This window comes from Trachurus japonicus, chromosome 13 (genome assembly GCF_045865225.1).
Source record: "Trachurus japonicus isolate A0001 chromosome 13, Traja_1.0".
Taxonomy (NCBI): Eukaryota; Metazoa; Chordata; class Actinopteri; order Carangiformes; family Carangidae; genus Trachurus; species Trachurus japonicus.
In genome coordinates, this window is record NC_140919.1 from 1,826,762 (window position 1) to 1,850,595 (window position 23,834).

General features: G+C 41.8%; 3 protein-coding genes across 5 annotated transcripts in view; 1 reads left to right on the plus strand and 2 right to left on the minus strand.

Annotated features, from left to right (window-relative positions):
* LOC146975225 (small G protein signaling modulator 2-like) overlaps positions 1-1,954 on the minus strand; it is a 55,358-nt gene extending 53,404 nt beyond the window's left edge. For both annotated transcript variants that reach the window (XM_085794717.1, XM_085794716.1), the window contains exon 1: positions 1,805-1,954. In XM_085794717.1, the coding sequence (XP_085650843.1) occupies positions 1,805-1,864 (60 nt within the window). In that variant the 5' untranslated portion in view covers positions 1,865-1,954. The remainder of the gene's footprint in view (positions 1-1,804) is intronic.
* LOC146975212 (protein NLRC3-like) overlaps positions 1-23,834 on the plus strand; it is a 347,620-nt gene that overhangs the window by 285,486 nt on the left and 38,300 nt on the right. The window lies entirely within an intron of this gene.
* Positions 6,824-16,900, minus strand: LOC146975226 (BTB/POZ domain-containing adapter for CUL3-mediated RhoA degradation protein 2-like). 2 transcript variants are annotated; one of them, XM_085794713.1, is made up of 7 exons: positions 16,711-16,900; positions 13,687-13,856; positions 12,288-12,371; positions 10,958-11,010; positions 9,983-10,178; positions 7,312-7,523; positions 6,824-7,167 (listed from the first exon to the last, which is right to left on the minus strand). In XM_085794713.1, exons 1-7 carry the CDS (start codon positions 16,883-16,885, stop codon positions 7,161-7,163), a joined length of 897 nt encoding a protein of 298 aa, XP_085650839.1. In that variant the 5' UTR covers positions 16,886-16,900; the 3' UTR covers positions 6,824-7,160. The 2 variants fall into 2 exon arrangements, with proteins under 2 accessions (XP_085650839.1, XP_085650838.1); XM_085794712.1 differs by lacking the exon at positions 6,824-7,167 and having other exon boundaries at positions 7,268-7,523.

The following is a 23,834-nucleotide window of genomic DNA, read 5'->3' on the forward strand; positions in this document are numbered from 1 at the left end:
TGATGTGTTGATTGTAAAACATGTATTTCTTGATGTAAATGTGGTGGTTTGTGTCCGTAGGCTCCAGAGCCCCGAGGCAGCGCTGCTCTTCTGTCCAATACACACAGGAAGCTTCACTTTACATTCACACTAACTAATGCTACTGATACAGCTGTTAGATTTCATCACTGAGACCAACATTTATCTCCTAGAAATACTTTAACCAGCCGGTGGTAAACCTCTAAAAACCTGCAGGTACAGTAAATTAATTAGTGATCATTTTCTCCCCTGGGGTGACGACGGAGGTTGGCCGGCCGAGCAGCTCTGCAGACGAGCCGTTGATCATCGATCTGCTCCCGAAACATCGGAGCTTCACTTCCAAACAGCCGTCGTTTAGATAAACTGACCTCACACTGGGGATCTACACAGCTACTTTCTCCCATGAAAAATATTAAAACTTATATTAATAAAGTTACGTAAAAACAGCTTCTCGCCTGTTTAGTTACCGCTGCCGGCTGCCGCGAAATGCATTCTGGGAAACTTGTAAACTTGTACACAGACTACTGCGGTGTGAACGGTAGTAGTAGTACGATAGTATGATGCTTCAAGAACAGTGTGTTGGTTCATCATCATCATCTTCATCTTCATCATCATCTTCATCCTGCCCACTCACCTGTCAGACACCTGGGCAGGTGAAACCGATCACAGCTATTGATTATTGATTATTGGTGATTTATCAGTTAATGATCCATCAGAGTGGAGGTCTGGACTCTGGACACGGACCACACCTCAACTCAACTACGTGTCACTGGGGGGGGAGGGGGAGGAGAGAGGAGGAGGAGAGAGGAGGAAGAGGAGGAAAATGAAGAGGAGGACAGAGGAGGAGGTGAAGGGAAAGGAAGAAGAGGAGAGAGGAGAGAGGAAGAGGAGGAGAAAGGAAGAGGAGGAGATGGAGGGGAGGAGGAAGAGCAGGAGGAGGAGGAGAAGGTGGAGGAGAGAAGAGGAGGAAGAGGATGAAAAGGAAGAAGAGGAGAGAGGAAGGGGAGGAAGAAGAGAAGAGAAGGAAGAGGAGAAAGGAGGAGCAAAGAGGAAGATGAGAGAAGAGAAAGGAAGAGGAGTAGATGGAGAAATAGGAATAAGAGGAGAGAGGAGGAAGAGGAGGAGGAGGAAGAGAAGAGAAGGAGAAAGAAGAGAAAGGAAGATGAGTAGATGGAGGAGAGGAGGAAAGAGGAAGAAAAGAGGAGGAAGAGGAGGAGGAGAGAGGAAGCTGAGAGGAGAGAAAGAAGAGAAAGGAAGATGAGTAGATGGAGAAATAGGGAGAAGAGGAGAGAGGAAGAAGAGTAGATGGAGGAGAGGAGGAGAAGAGGAGAAAGAGGAAGAGGAGGGAGTAGATGGAGGAGGAGGAGGAGCCAGGACTCCTCAGCTCTGAGTTGTGGATGTTGGAGACACGACACCGAGTCAGAGATGGAGGATGAAGCTGCTTCAGTCACAGACCTGATCGATACCTCTGATCGATACCTCTGATCAGTACCATGCAGCAGCAGCAGCAGCAGCAGCAGCAGCAGCAGCAGCAGCAGCTACATCTGTAGCTAGGCGACCTGTTGAACTCTGATTCTGTATCGATTATTGATCCTCATTGATTCTCTACAGGCTCAGACCAAACGGAGCAGCAGGTGCAACACAACGACGACAGGTGGACGTGTAGCTGCGCGCGCTTCTCTCTGTCTCTCTGTGTGTGTGTGTGTGTGTGTGTGTGTGTGTGTGTGTGTGTGTGTGTGTGTGTGTGTGTGTGTGTGTGTGTGTGTGTGTGTGTGTGTGTGTTTACCTCCCGCTTGACGGTCCACAGTAGTTTCTCCTTGTGCTCCTCCTCCGCGCTGCCCTCCATGGCTGCGGGCGCCGCTCCGTCTCTCAGCCGGCGACACGACGCTGCTCCCCGGCCACTGGCTGCAAGGATCCCCGGCCTCTGGCTCCGGAGCTTCTTCTTTTATTTTTTATTTTTTTTATCCCAGTTTCCTCTTCCTCCTCTTCCTTCTTCTCCTCCTTCTCCTCCTCCTTCTTCCTCTTCTTGTTCCTCGGACTGACGCAGCCGAGCAGCCTGGAGACGACGTCAGAGGATCCGCCTTCCTCTCTCTCTTCCTCCCTCTCTCTCTCTCTCTCTCTGATCAATGGAGGAGGAGGGGAGAAAGAAAAGAGAGATAGATAGACAGAGAGATAGAGAGAGAAATCAGTGCCGCCTGCAGCCTCTCTCAGCATCCAACACACCGCCCAACCTGTGGCTGCTGGCTGCGCTCCGGGTGTTTATTTATTTATAGCAGCTTCCTCTTTGTCTCACCCTTTAATAGCCTAAAGATGAAGTCCCCTCAAATTTATTAAATATAGTACCAGGCTATTACTTTTGGGCAAATCCCATATAGCCTAGGCTACTGCTGTAAATGGAAAAATAAATCCCCAGTCTTGCTTTAAAAAAAGAATTAAACAAACATTTCAGTTCTTTAAGTTTACTGGCAGATGGAAATGAAGTGTGGTTTGTTTGTGTGTGCAGAGTCCCGGTGAATGTGATGCCTTAGATTTGTGTTGTGCCTTTTACTTTATTTTATTTATTATTTTCAATATGTAGCTACACTTTTGGAATATAGCTGTTTTGCTATTCTGTGTGGAGCCTTGCCCTTGTGGATTTGTTTTTTTCAATTGCTATTGAATGAAAATGGATATTTATTATGCAATAGGCTACATGTTCCTGTTTGAGATTGTATGTAAATTTAAATAAATAAAAAAAATAATTAAAAAAGCTCTCCTCTTTGTTCCTGCTCCTGCTCCTTCACGGCTCATTAATATGCAGATGAGACGCGTGACGTGACTAATGAGCTCATTAAAATGCAGCTTTAAAAAAAAAAAAAAGAAAGAAAATGACTTCATTCACACTCAGACTGCGGCTCATCAAAGACAGGCTATAAATAGACAGACCCCCCCCCCCCCCCCCCCTCCTCTGGTCATCATCACTGGCCTGCTGCAAAATACATGACGTCACTGCGACGTCACCAGAGGACCCTCCTGTGCTGAGCTGCTCTTTAAAAGGAGCGACACAACACAACACAACAACACAACATGTTTAGACCTAACTCACGACTCAAACACATCGTCATCAACACCAGCTCCTGTAGATCAATATGTTTTCTCTCCATGTGCAATAATCAATAGTAATTCAGCACATAATTTGAGTTTAAACTGTTCCAACATGTAAATAATTAACTATTTTATTATCTATTCTATTTTATTATAAACTGTTTGTTGACAGGGTGAATATGAGTGGTCATATTACCAATATTATTGTGACTATATATGAAATGAAGCACAGGAAAATGAAAAACCATGAGTGATAAATCAAGTGTTAAAGAGTTACCTCAGCTCCATGTGTCCCTTGTCTCTAGTTCTGGTTAAACCAGTGACTAGTAACTAGTTCCAGGGAGAGTGGAGGCCTTTGGTCACCCCTATATAGCCTATTATGGTATTAAACTACATCTTTTTATTCAACTAGGCGAGTTAAATCACAGTAGCATATACTGATTTGTTGAACTTACAGGCTTGTTACTAAGTATGTATTAATTATCATGACAACCAGGGCCGGCCCTAGGATGTTGGTGGCCCCCTAAACAAGGTTTTTGTTTGTGGCCCTGCACTCTAAGACAAACACCAAATCACTGGTTAAAACTGAATACAGACGTGTTTATGCCCTCTGAGGTTTGAGGACATTTTCTCAACTTTTACATATTTTCTTAAAGGTGTACAGAAATGGCCGTTTGTCCCGTTTGTCGCGCCGAGTTGTCACGAGCTGCAACACGAGTTTACCCGAGTAAGGAAAACGAATTTGATTGGTCGTTATCGAGCGGGCGGGATATTCAAAGTTTGGGGCGAGACCGAGCTCCGTGTGTGTGTGCGTGTCTCAGACGTTTGAATGACGGATTACGGATCCAATATCAGTGGCTAGTGAATCGTGTACAGGCTGACGTATAATCCATGCGCCTGCATTATACAATACGAAAAAAAAAACTACACTAAAATACACACTTTCATCACGGATTTACTCAAAAATAGAATTTTGCACAAAGTTTGGCCTACATCGTCTGATAGATGAGTTATTACACTAATTTTATGACCCAGAGTGGGCTCAAATTCAATTTTCTTTTCTGTACACCTTTAAATGTATCTTTTTAAGATACTTGCAGATGTAACAATACTCAAGTGTTTTATGTCTAAATATTAGAACCTCCGCTGTAAGCACACTGAGGCCAGTTTGTCCTAGAACACTGTAGAAAGAAATAATTTAGGACAAATGCTGGAAATTTGAGGTCTGCTTTTTGAAAAATGTCAAATCCCTTGTGAAAACACTTCTTCAGTCATGAGAATGAACTGTTTTGGTGCTTGAAATAGGATATGAATACAGTAATAGATAAGTGTAGAAAACAAGTCTAAAATTAAATTTTGTAAGATTGTTTTTTGAGCACAAATGTTGTCATTCTGCCGTTCTATTTTCACCAAATGTCTCAAATGTGAGATAAAAGAAGCTGAATATTGACTTCACATTACATATAAAGCTCATAGCTGCACGTGCAGACCTCAGGATGTTTAAATGACTTGATGAACCCCGGTACCTTTCTGATCATGTGTGTGCGGCTTAGTGATGTTTTATTCTTATGGTTGATGGTTGACATGAGAAATTGTTCCACCGGTCGCGGTCACAGGAAGAGCAGTGAACCGAGACACTGGGAGCTTCCTCTACAAACAAGCTTGAAATATAGACTTATTTAATTTTTTTGGAACAATTTCTCATGTCGGGGCTTCAATACCAGAGGGACATTACAGACGAGCACTATGGAGGTATCTGGATGTTTTTTGGTGTGTCTTTTTGGACGAAGAAAAGTGAGCTCCGTTCTAAACCGTTATATGGACATGCAGTGCTGCACGGAGCCCCGCTGTAACTGTAATTTGAATTTTGGGTGAACTATCCCTTTAACTATTTTATTATTATTCTATCTATTCTATTTTTTATAAACAGTTTATTATTGACAGGGTGAATATGAGGGGTCCTATTACCATTATTATTGTGACTATATATAGTTACCTCAGCTCCATGTGTCCCTTTCCACCTTAACTCTGTAGTATTTCCACCTTAACTCAGCTCCATGTGTCCCTTTCCACCTTAACTCTGTAGTATTTCCACCTTAACTCAGCTCCATGTGTCCCTTGTCTCTAGTTCTGGTTAAACCAGTGACTAGTAACTAGTTCCAGGGAGAATGGAGCGTCTCTTGGCTGAAAACCAACCTGGTAAGATCAGAGCCTCCGACCCGGTGTCCCAGCTCTCGTCTCCATGGCGACACCGCCACGCAAATACTGTATTTGTTCTGAGACTGAAGAACGTTACCTTTTTAGTCAATGTTATGTATACGTTCAAATTAGGGACAATGGCGTTCATTTGTGGAAATATTGTAGAGAAAATTCTGGAAGAAAGGGTTAGATTAAAAATTCTCAAAAAAAAGAAGAGTTTTTAAAAAGATTCTAGAAAAAAAGTGGTAACATTTCTCAAAAAAAAGGTTAAAGAAAAATCTAGAAAAAGTGGTAAAACTTATCAAAAAGAAAAAGGTGGTAAAAAAAAAACTTGGTAAGTGGTAACATTTCTCAAAAGTTTAAAAAAAAATTCTAGAAGAAAGTGGTAAAATTCCTCAAAAGAAGAGACAAATCTAGAAAATGTGGTAATTCCTAGAAAAAAAAAAGTGGTAAAAATTTCTAAAAACAAAAAAAAAGTTTAAAAATTCTAGAAAAAAGTGGTAAAATTTCAAGAAAAAGTTGGAGACTCCCTTGAACCCTCTCAAGGACCCAACTATGAGAACCATTGAACTCAATGAAACTAAAGTAAACGTTGGGTCATCGTTTGACCGATGGAGAGAGATCTTTAGTTTTTATTGTGGAAGTTGAGACTTGTGAATCCGACGTTGTTATTCCACATTCAAAGTTGGCGCCGTGTTTGGTTTCTGCCTCGTTGTTGCTCTGCTGGAGTGGGATGTATTACCGGTATTCAAATCTTTCTCAACGTCGACCATCGCTTTAAAGGGACAACGAGGAGTTTCTATTTGGTTATAAAAAAGTCTCATATTAATGTGGATGAATCTCCGTTACCACTTGTTAATGGTCCATTTTAGATAAATCTATGGTTTTGTCTCTATGGTTATTTTGTTATTATTAGTGGTGGTGGAAATGCTGGGCGAGCCGACCAGCGTTTCTTTACTTTCGGTTTCGTGGCGAGTCATGAGAATAACGCCGCCGTATGAATCTCCGTTTATGGTGGGAACTACGACGGTATGTGATCGTCTTCCAACCTCTGACTTTAATTCTTGATGAATGAAAACATGAGTCTGTCTTGACCCGGTCAAAGAATTTCACGGTGCGGAGGCTCATAAATGTAGTGAGGAAACACTTCGCTTTAACAAAACTCCTGGTTGTCCCTTTAAAAGAAAAACACGTCATAAAGATCACAACAACAACAACACAACAACACAACAACAACCACACAAGGACACGGAGCCGGAGCTGGACAGCAGCAGCTTTATGTGACAGAACAACGTCCTGCTGCTCAGATCTTTGGCAGCTGCAGATATGAAAATACAAACTATAAATATGAAACGGGCTCCGAGTGCTGATCGTCATCGTCATGGCAACTATCAGAATAATAATAATAATAATAATAATGATAATGATAGTAACAATAGTGCATATTAGTGACTCCTCCTCCTGCTAATCTACGTGTCATTAAAACATCCTCTTCATCCTCTTCCTCCTCCTCCTCCTCTTCATCGTCGCCGCCGCAGCAGAAGATGTGATGATGTCATGATGACATCACCATGTGGACTCCTCCAGGTCGCCGTGGCGACGCCAGGACAGCAAAACGTTCTACACAGAAACATCAGAGCAGCGTCCGTCCCTCGGTCCAGAGGCGCGGGGTCTCCGGGTCAGTGGCCCAGGGGCCGGTCGTCGTACGTGCGGGGTCTCCGGGTCAGTGTCCCAGGGGCCGGTCGTCGTACGTACGCGCGGGGTCTCCGGGTCAGTGGCCCAGGGGCCGGTCGTCGTACGTGCGGGGTCTCCGGGTCAGTGTCCCAGGGGCCGGTCGTCGTACGCGCGGGGTCTCCGGGTCAGTGTCCCAGGGGCCGGTCGTCGTACGTACGCGCGGGGTCTCCGGGTCAGTGGCCCAGGGGCCGGTCGTCGTACGTACGCGCGGGGTCTCCGGGTCAGTGGCCCAGGGGCCGGTCGTCGTACGTACGCGCGGGGTCTCCGGGTCAGTGGCCCAGGGGCCGGTCGTCGTACGTGCTGTACCTCTTGACGTGGACGCGGCGCACGCGGAGCTCCGCCCCCTCCTCCTCCTCGCTGTGGGAGCCGCTGCTGTAGCTGCTGCCGCGCCGCGTCGCCTCCAGCAGAGAGGAGTCGGGCAGCGGCAGCGTCTCGTACAGCAGCGCGTTCAGGGTCTCCTCGTAGATACGAGCTTCAGGGAACTCCACCTGGACACACACACACACAGGAAGTCAGGCACAGCATCCACGCACACACACACAGGACAAACACCTACATCCTAAAACCCTTTCAAAATAAGACTCAGAAGACACGATGGCTGAACGAGAGAAAAGCCGTGATGAATTTACCGGCCTTACCGACCACCGCATCACATAACGAGTCCGTTTTCTTCTTTTATTTATGATGTACATTATCAAGATCTCCTCCGTAGTCGCCATGTTTGTTGTCATAAAGTTTTGACTCTGAGCTGCCCCCTGGTGGATGTATTGGTTAACATCCATGCCAACGTAACGGACGCATGAAAGTATGTGGGCAGTGACGGTAACGTTTGAAACGGAGACAATTACGTCCGTAAGTGGAGCATAAATGAGCCTTAAAGGGGCGTGGCCGAGCAGAAGCCTAGTGACATCATACAGGAAGCTGACTCGTCATGGAAGGTCTGGGTTTATAAACCGTCTTTGCTGGAACACACACACACAGGAAGTCAGGACGGCGCCCACGCACTGAGGAGTAGGGTGGCAAAATTCAGGTGAAGGCCGTGATGTACTTGCTGTAAACTACACGTACGCGAGCGCATCATGGCTGCGTCGCGTCACCTCGCATCGATATGTGCGTTCGGTCGCAGCCGATGGATGCAGGATACGCGTGGCAGCCATGATGCGCTCGCGTACGCGTAGTTTACAGCAAGTATAACGAGGGCTTTAGTTGGAAACTTTCCAGGGGAAATAACAGGAATAAATCCAAAAGTTATGTTAGGTTGGGCCTTAACAGGGAACTTATATTGTATCTTGGCTAAAACAACCAGATTAATTTACTTGTACACTTGAATATCTCTGCTATTCCTCAGCGACATGCACACAGCACACAGCTTACTGCAGGGCTATTGGGGGTCGGTTAGTAATATTTTACTCAACTTTCACGTTTTTGTTAGCCTCGTAAACCAGCCTCTCGTGGAAATGCATTTCATTTCGACCTTTCCATTGGGCCAATCAGCGTCACCGCTGTGATTGACACAGCACGTTGGCCAATCAGGGACCGACTGGTGCAAAGCCCCGTCACTACACCAACATGCTGATTGGCTGAATGTGTTCTTCTTCGGTTTTTTATTCAAACAAACTTCTGCTACAGCCACAACTGTTAGATTTCATCAATGAGACCAACATTTATCCCCTAAAAAGAGTTTAACCAGCCGGTGGTGAACCTCTAACAGCCATCGGGGAAGTTAATTAGTGGTGGTTTTCTAAACAGTTACTTTCTCGCATGAAAAAATATTAAAACTTAATAAAGTCACATATTAACAAGCAAATTTCTGTTGCCCTGTTTAGTTTTTTGTTTTTCCTGTTCGCGGTAAGGACAAGACGATCCGTGACGTCACGTTACGTTGCATTTTGGGTCATTTGAGTACGAGTAGTAACCTCATGATGTGTACTCAACATTTCTGGCGAATCTAGTGTAGCTGCCATCCGGGAACTTCTCGCATTAATTGCACTCTCATAAATCACATACTGCGCAAAAAAACGGACACGGAGCGTTGTAAAAGGTTTGACACCAGAGATGATATCTAGGAACTTCAAGGATTAAAACCTGGGTGTTATAAATATTTAGGTACTACAATGGCATAAATAGTCATACAACTATAACATTTGGCAGAGAGTATCTTGACACATAGGGGGAGGCAGGAAAAAAAGATTCTGGGGTTTGTTGCAACTGGATTTTAAGATATCACCCTCAACATCCCAAAAAAGACAAAAAAAAAAAGTACTGTTCGCCTGACAAATTCTCATGAAAATTATTATTTTTCAGCACTTTATGGAGAATATCTATGCCTAACATGTATATAGAAAATTCCCTGAATTCATAAGCTTCCATTTGAGTCCCAGATAGCCTTTCTATCTCAAAGCCCCACTTGCTGTGGCCAACGGTCTCCTCTATTTATCTGTTCACTTTGGGGAGACCAGAAATAGAATGTTTTCTGATCATGCCAGTTAACATGGAGTTTTTCACAATAGGTGTTGCATTGTTTGGAGACAGCCTGTAGCTTTCCAGTAGCTAGTAGAAAGGCTATCCTGGACTCAAATGGAAGCTTATGAATTAAGGAAGTTTTCTATATACATGTTAGGCATAGATATTCTCCATAAAGTGCTGAAAAATAATAATTTTCATGAGAATTTGTCAGGCGAACAGTACTTTTTTGGGATGTTGAGGGTGATATCTTAAAATCGAGTTGCAACAAACCCCAGAATCTTTTTTTCATGCCTCCCCCTATGTGTCAAGATACTCTCTGCCACATTTTATAGTAGAAAGACTAAGTATGCGGTTTCGAACACAGCCTTGGTCTGCTTCTTCTCTACGTGGCTCTGAGGTGGCTACACTGAGAGAGGGGCATTCTGGGTAACCTGTCCTCTAGCTCTAGCTCCAGCTGTTGGATGAGGTCGTTGGGACTGACCTTGGTCTGCTTCTTCTCGGTGGCGTAGACGATGGAGGTGCAGCAGACCTCGGCCAGCTTGCGGCCCCGACCGTAGAAGGACCAGCAGCAGATCTCGTCTCCGATCACGTCCTTGATGAAGAGCACGCGGCCGTTGAAGTTGAGGGAGAGGCGGTCGAACAGCTCGATGTTCTTCAGGAGGTTGTCGTCGGAGTTACTGAGGAGAGACAGGTTGGTTCACCATGGTTACGGACAATCTACGGACATTTTTACATTAAACGTCACTTACTCTGCTCGCGTTGTAGCGCCACATTACCTTATAATGTAATAAATGTTCACCTCATGATGTAAAATAATAAACTTCTCTGCAAATAGGTAATTAACTTTGCTGCAGTTGTTACATCAGAATCAGAATCAGAACAGTTTTATTGCCTTTACTTGTCTTGGTGTCAGGTGCAAACATAAAAGTACCAACAATAGAATAGAATAAGAATTTAAATAAAATAGAATAGAATGAATTAAAATATTCTAGTGCAAAAGATACGCATATACTAAAGGAAATATGCATATACTATAAATACACATATACTACATAAAATAATAGAATAAAGATATATACATTAGTTGTTACAAAATATGACTGTTGCACTTTTCTTTTATATAGAAAATGTAATAACTTGGTCCATTATGTAACAACTTGCTACAAAAAATGCAGCAAAGTTTATTACCTAGTGCGTTCAATAATTTTATTACAAAATGTGGCAGATTATTAGAGTTCAGATCAGAGAGACGGAGAAGAAGAGAGACGATGTCAAAGGAAGTGAAATTGAGGAAATTGTATTTTTAATGTTTTACTGTGATGTTTTTTAATTAGTTTTAACAGTAGTTTAAGTGTTAATTTAGACCTGAAGGAAGGTTTCCTGATAGATAATAAGCTGTGTTGTGCTTATCACGGTTACATGGATAACAGTGATGGTATCGTTACATCCCACTCACCTGGTGTAGGAGTACTTGTTGTTGCTGCGGTTGTACAGCAGCTTCACCACCGGCTGACAGAGAAAAAACAACACAACACACATCAGCATCTCATCTACAGGTGGAGACTACGTTTCCCATGATGCACTGGGCTCCAGTGATGACGGCAACACAGAGGAAAAATACAATACTAACAAACTGATAGAAACACTCGGATGTTAAAACACGTCACAACAGGTATATACAGGAATCTAGAAGTTAATTTTTCAACACCTCACCGCCACTATAAGCTGTAACCATTTACACCAGTGACACTTTTAACTTAAAAAGTTTTAGTTTGTGATAAAGACTATAAACCACTATGATACAACAGAATTCAAAATAGGCTGGGATAAGAAATCAAAGGCAAAGTTTATCCAAAAAAAAAAAACATTGCTCCACTCTCAAAAAACAAAAACAACAATCTTCTTTTCTTTTTCATGCACCAGTTCATCTTTGTTTTGTAATAAAATGAATAAATTCACACAGTCCGGGAGCCAAAGCCTGATGTTTTGATGAACCTTGTTTCGTCTGATAAAGTTTTTTTCTCTGCTGTTTCTTGTAGCTGGGGGGTTCCTCTTCAAAATCCATGAGGGTGCCCGGTGATATACCTTGAGCATTTTTAAATATTAACCCTTTGATGCCCAAAGCGCCAAAATCCCAGTAAAAATACTGTAAGCCCCGATTTAGTTACTACAAATAGTCATGAGTGTATGATATTTGGCAGGAAGTATGAAACATAGGCGGGGAAAGTAATAAAATAAGTTTCTGGGACCTGCTGCCATGCTATTTTAAAAAAATCACCCACAATTTCTCCAGAAAGACAAAAAGAATTACTGTCCGTAAGACAAAAATGACATTTTTCTACCAGTTTATCTCAAACATCACTGCTTCACATGTATATAGAAAACTTCCCAAGTTTGTGAACTTCAACTTGTGCCCAGGATGACCTTTCTAGCTCAAAAGTTGCACTTGCTATGGCTGGAAATTGTCACTTTACCTCAAATCAAACAAAACGGAGGATTTGGTCTGATGGTCATTCCAAGTGTCACTTTCCAATGGTTAATGGAGAAATTCACACACTTTTACAATGTTTTTTGAGACTCAAACTCTTGGACAGCTAATTCAGAAAAAATACCTTCAAAATTTAAGACTTTAAAAAGTTGTGAGAAGACTTTTTAATACTTTTTAAGGGTCTTAATTTTCCCAAAATTGATTTATCACCTTTTAATACTTGTCAAGACCCGGCGGAGTGCAACTGATCACTATTGATTATTGATGACGTAACACACACACACACACAGACACACACCTTGGCGGAGGCCTGGATGAGCCGCTCCTCCTCCTTGGTCGACGTCAGCACAGGAACCACACACACAGGCTGCTCCTGGCTTCCCTACACACACACACACACAGGGTGAAGAGAGGCATCATGGGTAATCACCTGTCTGTGTGTGTGTGTGTGTGTGTGTGTGTGTGGGCCTGTCCCAGTCCTCCACACGTTGCTCAGTGCGCTTGGTTACCACTTTGGTGACGTTTTGCCGGTGGAACGTATATTTACATAGTGTGCAGCTCGTATTAAGTGGCCAAGTGTGTGGGGAGATTTAAAAGCAATCGGGACAAACTTGACAAGTGCAGCCTGTGCCGTTGCGCACACTAACACAACTTTTAACAAACTAACAAATTTTATTGAGATTAATTCAATCGCATTTCCTAAACGTGGCTTGTGGCTGCCGGTGACGGCGGACTTATACTTGGCCAAATAAAACACCGCTGGGATGCGGTCTGACCTTCTGTGTGGGTAAAGTGCAAATCAAGCTGCTGCACTTTCAGTCGTTGGAGAAACGGGACACACTGAACTGACACTAAGAACATGAACGCACACACCAAGAGCCCAAGTGTGTAGCCTACCGTAAATTCTGGACTATTAAGCACCTGAGTAGAAGCCGCACCAGCTAAATGTTAAAAGAAAATACATATCAAGGCCGCACTTGAATATAAGCGACAGGTTTTCATGTTGTAACATGAGATATTTACACAGAAAGACAGTAGAACTGTGACAGTCTGTTCTGGTTACACTCCTCTCCTCCATGTGCATCTGTTGACAACGAAGCCGGTGAAACATCAATAAATGTAGCGGCGGATAAAGATACATAACATATACGATGTTACGATGTGTGTGTTTGTGTAGTTTTAACCGTCATGAACAAAAGATTACTTGTTACAGAGCGTGTTTGTGTCGCGGTGCAGAGACGAGAGCTGGGAGACCGGGGCAGCGACCAGGTGCTGTAGTGATGCTACAAAGTTGGTTTTCAGCCGTGGTGAAGACAGAGAGCCTCCGTTGTCATGGTAACAAGTCACAAGTCATGTAGCGAGTTAAACCATCACAATTGTGCCTGAAAATCGTCAGTAGGCTACGGCACCAACAGACAGTAACATGTCTGGTTAGAAAATAAAACACTGCACCAAAACTCAAAACTAGTGTCTTCTTCGGTGGATAATCTTTCCCCACATGTCTGTCTCACTAGTGCTTCCTGCTAGAGCGCCCCCCGGAGGCCGTTAGCCAGTAAACATCTATAAATTAGCCGCAGGGTTCAAAGCGTGAGAAAAAAGTAGCGGCTTATAGTCCGGAAATTATGGTAAGTGAGATCGAGTCTGCATATTGGGACAGACACTGTGTGTGTGTGTGTGTGTGTGTGTGTCTCTCCAACCTGCAGGCTGCTGTGACACAGCTCCACCAGCTCGTGCAGCAGGAAGTGTTTGGCCTCGGCCAGCAGCTCCAGAACGGCCTGACGGCCTTTAGGCATCGCCACGGCGCCGTCGCGCAGGAAACACAGGATGGAGCCGAAGTGTTTCCCACTGCGGTCCATCAGGATCCAGCCTACACACACACACACAAAATATTTTAACCAATTATTACTCTTTTTAAACTTATAATTAAAAACACCACACACCATCTTAAAGGGACAACGAGGAGTTTCTATTTGGTTATAAAAAGTCTGATATTAATGTGGATGAATCTCCGTTACCACTTGTTAATGGTCCATTTTAGATAAATCTATGGTTTTGTCTCTATGGTTATTTTGTTATTATTAGTGGTGGTGGAAATGCTGGGCGAGCCGACCAGCGTTTCTTTACTTTCGGTTTCGTGGCGAGTCATGAGAATAACGCCGCCGTATGAATCTCCGTTTATGGTGGGAACTACGACGGTATGTGATCGTCTTCCAACCTCTGACTTTAATTCTTGATGAATGAAAACATGAGTCTGTCTTGACCCGGTCAAAGAATTTCACGGTGCGGAGGCTCATAAATGTAGTGAGGAAACACTACACTTTAACAAAACTCCTGATTGTCCCTTTAAATAGAAACATATTCTATACTTTCACTTTATCAAATATAAATTGAGCATCTTCATCGACGGCCACGATCACATGGGGGTCGCCAGAAATTTGTAAAAAATGTCAAAATGGGGTCACGAGCCAAAAAAAGGTTGGGAACCACTGTCATAAAGGAACAGAGAAACCAGAAATATGTGAGCGGGCGAAAGAGAGAAAAGACGCAGATTTCACCAGGTGGTTGGAAGTAGAGAGAGGAAAGTATCGCATCAGAGAATATCATGATGGAAACTCCATAACTCAAACTAAAACACGCTCGCTAACGCCGGTTCTGGTTGATTCAAAGAGATGGAAACAGTTCAGTTTCACCCCAAACTGCTCCCGGTTTCTGTGGTTCAACATGGTGACAACATCAGGTTTGTGTGGACGGACGATGAAACACCGTAGTAACTTTATTTATCATTAATAAAGGAGGAAAACATCTCTGCTGTCCACTTGGCCGATGTCAGCTGCTCCGCTCCACACTGACACGTCACAAACTTTATTTAGTGAGAACAAACTAGATGCTGCTTCAGTAAACAGTGACATGTCGGATATAAACACTAAGCGCCTCATTTATAATGAAGATTGAATTCTAACGTAACGTCATCAATCTCTGGTTCGGTCTGGTAATAACGGGTCGCTGTGGGGGTGGAACAGCTGTAAAACACCTGGAGCTGATGAACTAAAGGCTAAAGCTGAAATAACAACCCAGTTAACAGCCACATCGAGTGTCGGTCCGCCCACATCGCTTCAGAGGCTTCTGCCCCGACGCCGTGTTTGCTTCGTTCTGACCCAAACACAGCCAGTTGTTTGGTTCAGAAACGCACGCTTTTTCAAAAAAAGATCGGAAAAGCGGAATCGTTAAACGGACACACACACGATCCCAAGGAATTGATCCAAGTTGGAACCGGTTCTCGATTCCCTCCTCTACTGGAAAACAAAATTCACTTAATCGTCACTGCCGCCACTTTTTCTTTCTTTTCTTTTCTTTGCCGGTTCCGGTCGGTCGGTTTCTCTGCTCCACTTTGTGAAGCATGTGCTGCACACGTATTGTCCAGTTTCAGTCAGATTAAGGTGAAAACGTGTCCAACCGCATCATGTGGGTGTTTGAGTCGGTTCCGGTTCAGTCTGGTTCAATCACTGTAGAAATTAAAGATACATCATTTTTTTAATTACTATAAAAAGTCTTTCAAAGCACTGAAACAGCCTTTGTTGCCTGTCCCCACAGCCAGACGCTATAGTTTACCACAATGCATAATGATTAAAATCCTTCTAAAATCTAATTTTTTTTGCATATTAGTTTGACTTCATATTACATCTACACTTAAAAAAAAATCATTTTTTAAATTAAAAACTTCATTATATTTTGGTTAAAATTCATATTTTAGTCCCGTCCCCAGGTTTTCACTCAGTGACAGTGGTGGACAGTAACGGAGTACATTTACTTGAGTACTGTACTTAAAGCAGAAGTAAGCGATCCGGTGGTTTTGGCTAATGCTGCGTTCCAGGCAGGCTTTTGAAACCGTAAATTACAGCTTCAAGTCACGACTTACGACTTTGTAGCGTTCCAGGCAATCCACTCGTGTTTCTCCGACCTGTTTTACCTGTGAAAGTCACTATAACGGCCACTCGTAACTTCTGACCCGTGAACTCGTACCAGATCGAACTGGTACCACTTCACAGGTCGGAAAAACACCAGTTACGAGTTGCCTTGAACGCACCATAACGTCTTGTCAGCCGATGGAGTTAGCAGCCCCCGCCCTCGTCATGGATCTATTGGTCCTCGTCCCTACGTCACCACATTCAGGCGCATCCCTTGGCTGCACACACAGAGAGGACTGCCCCTTTATGCCGTTCTCTCTCCTCATTGGATAAAAACTGTAGGATACAAGGAAAGTTTTCTCCTGGGCTCAGAGCAGAGCAGAGTGACTGACAGACCCGTGTTTCAGACCAAACACTCTATAGAAGTGATTGCTGTCGGAAGATACAACTATTTAAGACTTAGATTAACACAAATATATCACTTACTTCTGCTTTAAGTACATATCCAGAGGGTTTGTACTTTACTTGAGTATTAGATTTCTTTGGTACTTATTACTCTTACTTGAATACATTTCCAAGACAAATATTTGTACTTTTACTGGAGTTAATTAGTAGGAAGGCTGAAAAGAACTGGTTACTTTCAGGTCTGCTCTTTCTTTTCTAAAACAGTCTCTGCAGCTTCCAGGTTCTGGTTCAGTCCGGTATCAGTCGGACTAACGTGTTCACGTGAACGTCAGTGGTCCAGTTCCAGTCGGATCAAGCCCATAATAATTAGTTTATTCAGCTGTCCTGTCACCGTGGCGAGTCAGCGTTTACCTTCCTTGTCGGTGAAGACCTGGGTCTGTCCGCTGAACATGTCCTTGAGCAGCGAGTCGTGGCGGGTGAGGATCTGCAGCGTGGTGTAGAACAGCGCTCCGCCCACGTTCAGACGCACGTACTTGTTGCCGCGGGCGACGGCCCCTCGCCGGCCGCAGGTCCGGTCCCCCGACATCGCCGCCGCCTTCTGGAGGTAGACCACCACCCTGCAGACGGAGGTCCGGAGGTCCGTCGCCGTGGTGACGGCTACTGGAGAGGCCGCTCCCTCCACACCCCCCCACTGCCACGGACCATCCCTGGAGGAAACACGGGGGGGGGTCACACGGTTATTATCATTATAGATCTGTTGATGGTGTAAACGACTAATCCATTAGTTGTTTGGTCAATAAAATGTAAAAAAAAACGTTGAAAAACATCAATCAGTGTTTCTCAAACCACCAGACGACATCGTCCTCAAATATCTTGTTTTGTCCACAAACCAAAGAGAGACTCAGTTCATTGTCATAAAGGAATAAAGAAACCAGAAATATTCACACTGAAGAAGCTGCAATCAGAGAATTTTGAGTTTTTTTCTTTAAAAAAAATTATTATTCATTTATCAAAATAGTTGAGGATTAATTTAACAATCGATTTTTGTAAGATTAATTAATTTTTGCAGCTCTAATGCGTCCCTATTTGATTCAAGCAGTCCCGTCACAGATTAATAATACACCCGTTGAAGTGAAGTGCAGCTACGTTACACACATTTTGTTTCAGTCCATCAACTGGTTTGAAAAAAGTCAACTCACTCTGAGTGAAAGTTGGTTAATGTGTATTATTCATAATTTTGTATCAAATTGAGAAGAATGAAAATACTGATTACAAAAACATGTATTGTCATACAAAGTTATGTACATTACAACAGTTACACTTGCTATAATACTGTTCTGCACTGACACTTATAGTTGTTTTTTGTAACATTTTGGGGGGTATTTACTGCACGAAGCTGAACTGGTAAAACTGAATGACATCAGTATCAAAACTAAAATGTATGATATGATGTAAATGACCAGGAAAAACAATAATAATGCATCATTTCCCCCTGTCATATTAAACTTTACTATGTTTACCATTTTGACTCTCTTTCATAAAATCCAAAACATGCGAGATATATATGTTTTAATCAATGGGAATGTTTTACTTAGGTCCATATCAGACAAACAGTAAGATTAAATTGTTTTCCACTCCTGTTTACACCTGTTGTCTCAGGTACATGCTGTGTTAGATAATAGTGGTGTAAAATACAGTTTTTTTTTTTAAATATTACTTTACTTTAGGATAAACTTGAACTGAATCTTAAATGATTTCCCCTCCCGTGAGCAGAGTTAACCTCTGTGCGGTCGGTTCAGTGGCTTTAATTTGCTTTAATCCACCTGTAGAAGCAGTTTTGGGCCTGAACGGCACCGGTGCGTCACGGCTGCTGCTTCCTACGTAGCTGCGTTTCACGTATGATGCGTTCACGGCCACAAGGAATACTGAGTGAGTTGGTTAGTTCAAGGTAAACGGCTTTTTCCCGACTAGTTGATGGACTGAAAATAATGTGTAAGCCTCTATAAGTTACACTTTAACTAGTGTATTATTTTCTGACGGGACTTCTTGATTCAGTAACGGCGCGTTTTATTGTCAGTAACGGAAACGGCGCTATAACGGGGGAAACGGTAACTTTTTGATTACTCGTTACTGTAAAAAGTAGCACCGTTCTTCCCATTATTATATAATTCATATCGTTTTAATGTATTTTGACATTAAAACTGACATAAGGCGGCGTTTACTTGTGTTATTTTAGCTATAAGGTCAGAAAACTCAGAGCTCCGAGTTGTCCTGAACGCAGCACAATGTTAGCTAATGATCCAAACTCCCAGGTCGATAAAGCGACAACAAAGTCCGACTCTGTGTTCACACTGTAGGTTAAATAGCTCTAGTTTATGTTTTCTCTTGGTTCGTGTGGGGTTAGTTTTCACCTAAAGTCGCATTTTAACGAGAGAAAAGGATTATAAAGTTTGTTCAAACTGTGTGTGACGTTATCGAACCACTTCATCTTCAACTTTTGACTTTTTTTTACTCACCGACCTCTGCGGCTTCCGTCGCCCGCCGTCAGGACTCAACTCCCGGGGCGGATTCACCGTCAGGTACCGGTCCCCCTAACCCGACCGAATCAATCAACAGGGTTAGAGAAGAAAAGAGAGAAAAGAGAGGAAAGTTAAACTAGTTTCTCCTCCTCCTCTTGTTGCTGCTGCTGCTTCGTGTTTCTCTGTGTGAACCCGCTGCAGCGCCGCCTGCGGTGTCGGAGTGTAACAGATGAAGAGAGTATTTCATAATATCTATCCCAGCGGTTCTCCACCATGGATGTATTATGTTCTCCACTAGTCTCACTCTGGGCTGCACATTGTCCCATTAGTCCAGTCATTTTATGAGAAAAGGTTAAACAAATTGCAACAGAAGCAAACTCAACTGATTTTGTATCCTCAGCATGTCCTGAGCCTAGAAGAATCCCATTAGGGGAAAGTTTAGAAAAACACCCAAATGTATCCCATTTATATGCATATAAAAAAATGTTTTCACGTGAATAGGGTAACATTTTTAACCTTTAGATATCTCCATGAAAATTACTGAGTTGATTACTTACATTAAGACAAACAAAAAATGTATTACAAGTTTTTAGAAATTCTTTGTTAACATGAGCCAATCTGCATACATTTGCATAAATTCCACCGTTTTGACGGCACATGTTTATATGAAGTTTCTGTGGTGGTACCGGCTTGAAAACTGGAATGAGTTGACTCCATCGGTCAGCCGACAAGTTGACCACTTTAAATTTCAAGATGACTGCAATTTTTCAAGACAGCCACATCCTTAGTAGAGCAGGTATGACATGAGCCAACAGTGCATAATCCAATTACGTATGGCTAATTTGCATTCATACAACACCTGATCTAAACATTGGGTTGAGCAGGTGAAAATGTCTTGTTCAATCTCAATCTTGTTAACATATTACAGTTAAAAAACTTAAGGAATGGAACCAATTTAGGCCCATGAGCATTAATGGAGACCTTTTACAGTCTACGATAGAGACGGAGCATGTCATACCTGCTCTACTAAGGATGTGGCTATCTTGAAAAATTGCAGTCATCTTGAAATTTAAAGTGGTCAACTTGTCGGTTGACCGATGGAGTCAACTCATTCCAGTTTTCATGCCGGTACCACCACAGCAACTTCATATATACATGTGCCGTCAAAACGGTGGAATTTATGCACATTTATGCAAATTTGCTCATGTTAACAAAGAATTTCTAAAAACTTGTAATACATTTTTTGTTTGTCTTAATGTAAGTAATCAACTCAGTAATTTTCATGGAGATATCTAAAGGTTAAAAATTTTACCCTATTCCCGTGAAATTTTCTTTTATATAAATGGGATATGTTTGGGTGTTTTTCTAAACTTTCCCCTAATGGGATTCTTCGGGGCTTTTTTTCCCTCACTCAGGACATGTTGAGGATACAAAATCAGTTGAGTTTGCTTCTGTTGCAATTTGTTTAACGTTGACCCCTTTTTTGGCCTAAAATTACTGGACTACATGGTCATTAAGTCGCGACCCACTTTTATAGAATTCAAAACCAATAATTTTTTTTAAAACCTTAAAAACTCATTTAGCTCTTTATTGAGCAAAGTGCATTTCAGAGCACATGAATGAAACTGAGGAGTTACCATGACAACTGCATGTACGGAAGTCAATAAAATAATATCAAACTGCACAAAATGGAGACCAACAAAACGATATATTTGACTTCTAATGCATCTCTGCATTCAGAGCATGTTCACTAAAGTGAATAAATATCAAATTGCACAAAATAAAGACCCACAAAACAAAACCAGATTCACTGCATCAGGCCACGTTAATAAGAAACTGATATCTTTGCATTCAGAGCAAATAATAAGAAAGTGAGGAGGAGCATTACAACTGCATGTGTTCAAATTAAATATTATTTACTTTTCTGACCAGCTGTCCGTGACCCATCCAGAACGGGTCTAGACCCACTTTTGGGTCCCGACCCACCAGTTGAGAACCACTGATCTATAATATAATATAAGTATAAATTCAATTCTTTTTTTCTTCATTTTTGTGTTTTATGACAGTTTGCTTCCCATTTCGTGGAGCATTACCGCCACCTAGTACTGAGCAGGGACACCTGTGTTACATAGAAACTCAGACAGATGCTGCATGACTTCCTTCAACTCTACTCTCAGTAGGTTTTTCTAAATGAAACACTACTTTTACCCTTTCCACTGACCTGACTGCTGCCTTCAGTACTCTCCTCCCCATATCTTCCACTTCCCATCACCACACGCTGCAGCTGCAGATTCTGTTTCCCCACACTGTTCACAAAACATAATAAAAATAGTAATAATACTAATATAATATGATATAATATAATATAATATATAACAATAATAATAATAATGATTGCCAACTTTTGCACAGGCCACTTTCTCCATTACTACACTCCTTTACCTCACCCAGTTGTACTTATAACGTTTTTTTTCTGCATTATTTACTCTGTGTATTTTCACCTTGTTCCTTCATATACAAGCCGTACTTTTACCTGTTCTTCATGACCATATACACACTATGCAATATCTTTGACCAAACAACATAGTTTCTCTACTATTTTTGTACATAACATAGCTATATCTTTGTTTATATATATATGGTATATTCGTGTACATAGTAAATCTTTTATATTTCATTCCTTAATTCCTTACGCGTCCTGTACTCTACTGTTACAAGTGAATTTCAAACACGTGGGATCAATAAAGACTCTTGTGGTTTATAATAATAATAATAATAATAATAATAATAATAATAATAATAATGCATAAATCAAAGGTAGAGAGCGATAGAGAGAAAAAAACATGATAATAATAACTATGCAATAATATTTTTTTAAATAACCATTGTGACAACAGGTTGGGTCTCATTTCCGTTTTAATTTCACAATAAAAGCCCTTCAACCTCTAAACTGTTGAATTAAAACAAGTTCAGTACATTTCCTGTCACGTTTACTAAATGTAAACACACACACACACACACACACACACACACACACACACACACACACACACACACACACACACACACCCCGGGAGGAGGTCGCTGCCACATACACACATCTCGGTCTCTCTGTTGTTGTCGCTGCTGCAGGTGAAACAGGTGAAGAAACTCCGTCTCGTCTCGTGAGCTAGCGCTTTTTACTGCGGCTGTGACGTCATTACCGTGTGTTTTTAAAAACCTGCCGTTAGTTAGTTAGTTAACGTTAGTTAGCTCTGAAGCTAACTGGTGAAGCTAACTAGCCGAGCTAATCCAGTCCAACCACTGTGGGCTAAAGCTAAAGCTAAAGCTAACTGTAACTGTAACCGTAACACCACATGCAGGCACGCGCACCCAGTGACTGAATATAATATATAATAACAGTGTCGTTACTTTAGTGAAGCGACCGTTGAATCGCTATGGTTACAACTCGTTTTACACGGGCAGAGGCTGATGCTAATGCTAATGCTAACGCCGGTTAAGTGGTCAAACACAGAGAGTAACGAGTAACGCGGCTATTAAACACAGGGAGAAACTTGGTTTAAATACAGATAGTTACTAGTAACGTGGCTATTAAACACAGGGAGAAACTTGGTTTAAATACAGATAGTTACTAGTAACGTGGCTATTAAACACGGGGAGAAACTTGGTTTAAATACAGATAGTAACTAGTAACGTGGCTATTAAACACGGGGAGAAACTTGGTTTAAATACAGATAGTAACTAGTAACGTGGCTATTAAACACGGGGAGAAACTTGGTTTAAATACAGATAGTTACTAGTAACGTGGCTATTAAACACAGGGAGAAACTTGGTTTAAATACAGATAGTAACTAGTAACGCGGCTATCAAACACAGGGAGAAACTTGGTTTAAATACAGATAGTTACTAGTAACATGGTTAAACACAGGGAGAAACTTGGTTTAAATACAGATAGTAACTAGTAACGTGGCTATTAAACACAGGGAGAAACTTGGTTTAAATACAGATAGTAACTAGTAACGCGGCTATCAAACACAGGGAGAAACTTGGTTTAAATACAGATAGTTACTAGTAACGTGGCTATTAAACACAGGGAGAAACTTGGTTTAAATACAGATAGTAACTAGTAACGTGGCTATTAAACACAGGGAGAAACTTGGTTTAAATACAGATAGTAACTAGTAACGTGGCTATTAAACACGGGGAGAAACTTGGTTTAAATACAGATAGTTACTAGTAACGTGGCTATCAAACACAAGGAGAAACTTGGTTTAAATACAGATAGTAACTAGTAACGTGGCTATTAAACACGGGGAGAAACTTGGTTTAAATACAGATAGTAACTAGTAACGTGGCTATTAAACACAAGGAGAAACTTGGTTTAAATACAGATAGTAACTAGTAACGTGGCTATTAAACACAAGGAGAAACTTGGTTTAAATACAGATAGTTACTAGTAACGTGGCTATCAAACACAGGGAGAAACTTGGTTTAAATACAGATAGTAACTAGTAACGTGGCTATTAAACACAGGGAGAAACTTGGTTTAAATACAGATAGTTACTAGTAACGCGGCTATTAAACACAGGGAGAAACTTGGTTTAAATACAGATAGTTACTAGTAACGTGGCTATCAAACACAAGGAGAAACTTGGTTTAAATACAGATAGTAACTAGTAACGTGGCTATTAAACACAAGGAGAAACTTGGTTTAAATACAGATAGTTACTAGTAACGCGGCTATTAAACACAGGGAGAAACTTGGTTTAAATACAGATAGTTACTAGTAACGTGGCTATTAAACACAGGGAGAAACTTGGTTTAAATACAGATAGTTACTAGTAACGTGGCTATTAAACACAAGGAGAAACTTGGTTTAAATACAGATAGTTACTAGTAACGTGGCTATTAAACACAGGGAGAAACTTGGTTTAAATACAGATAGTTACTAGTAACGTGGCTATTAAACACAGGGAGAAACTTGGTTTAAATACAGATAGTAATATAACTAGTAAC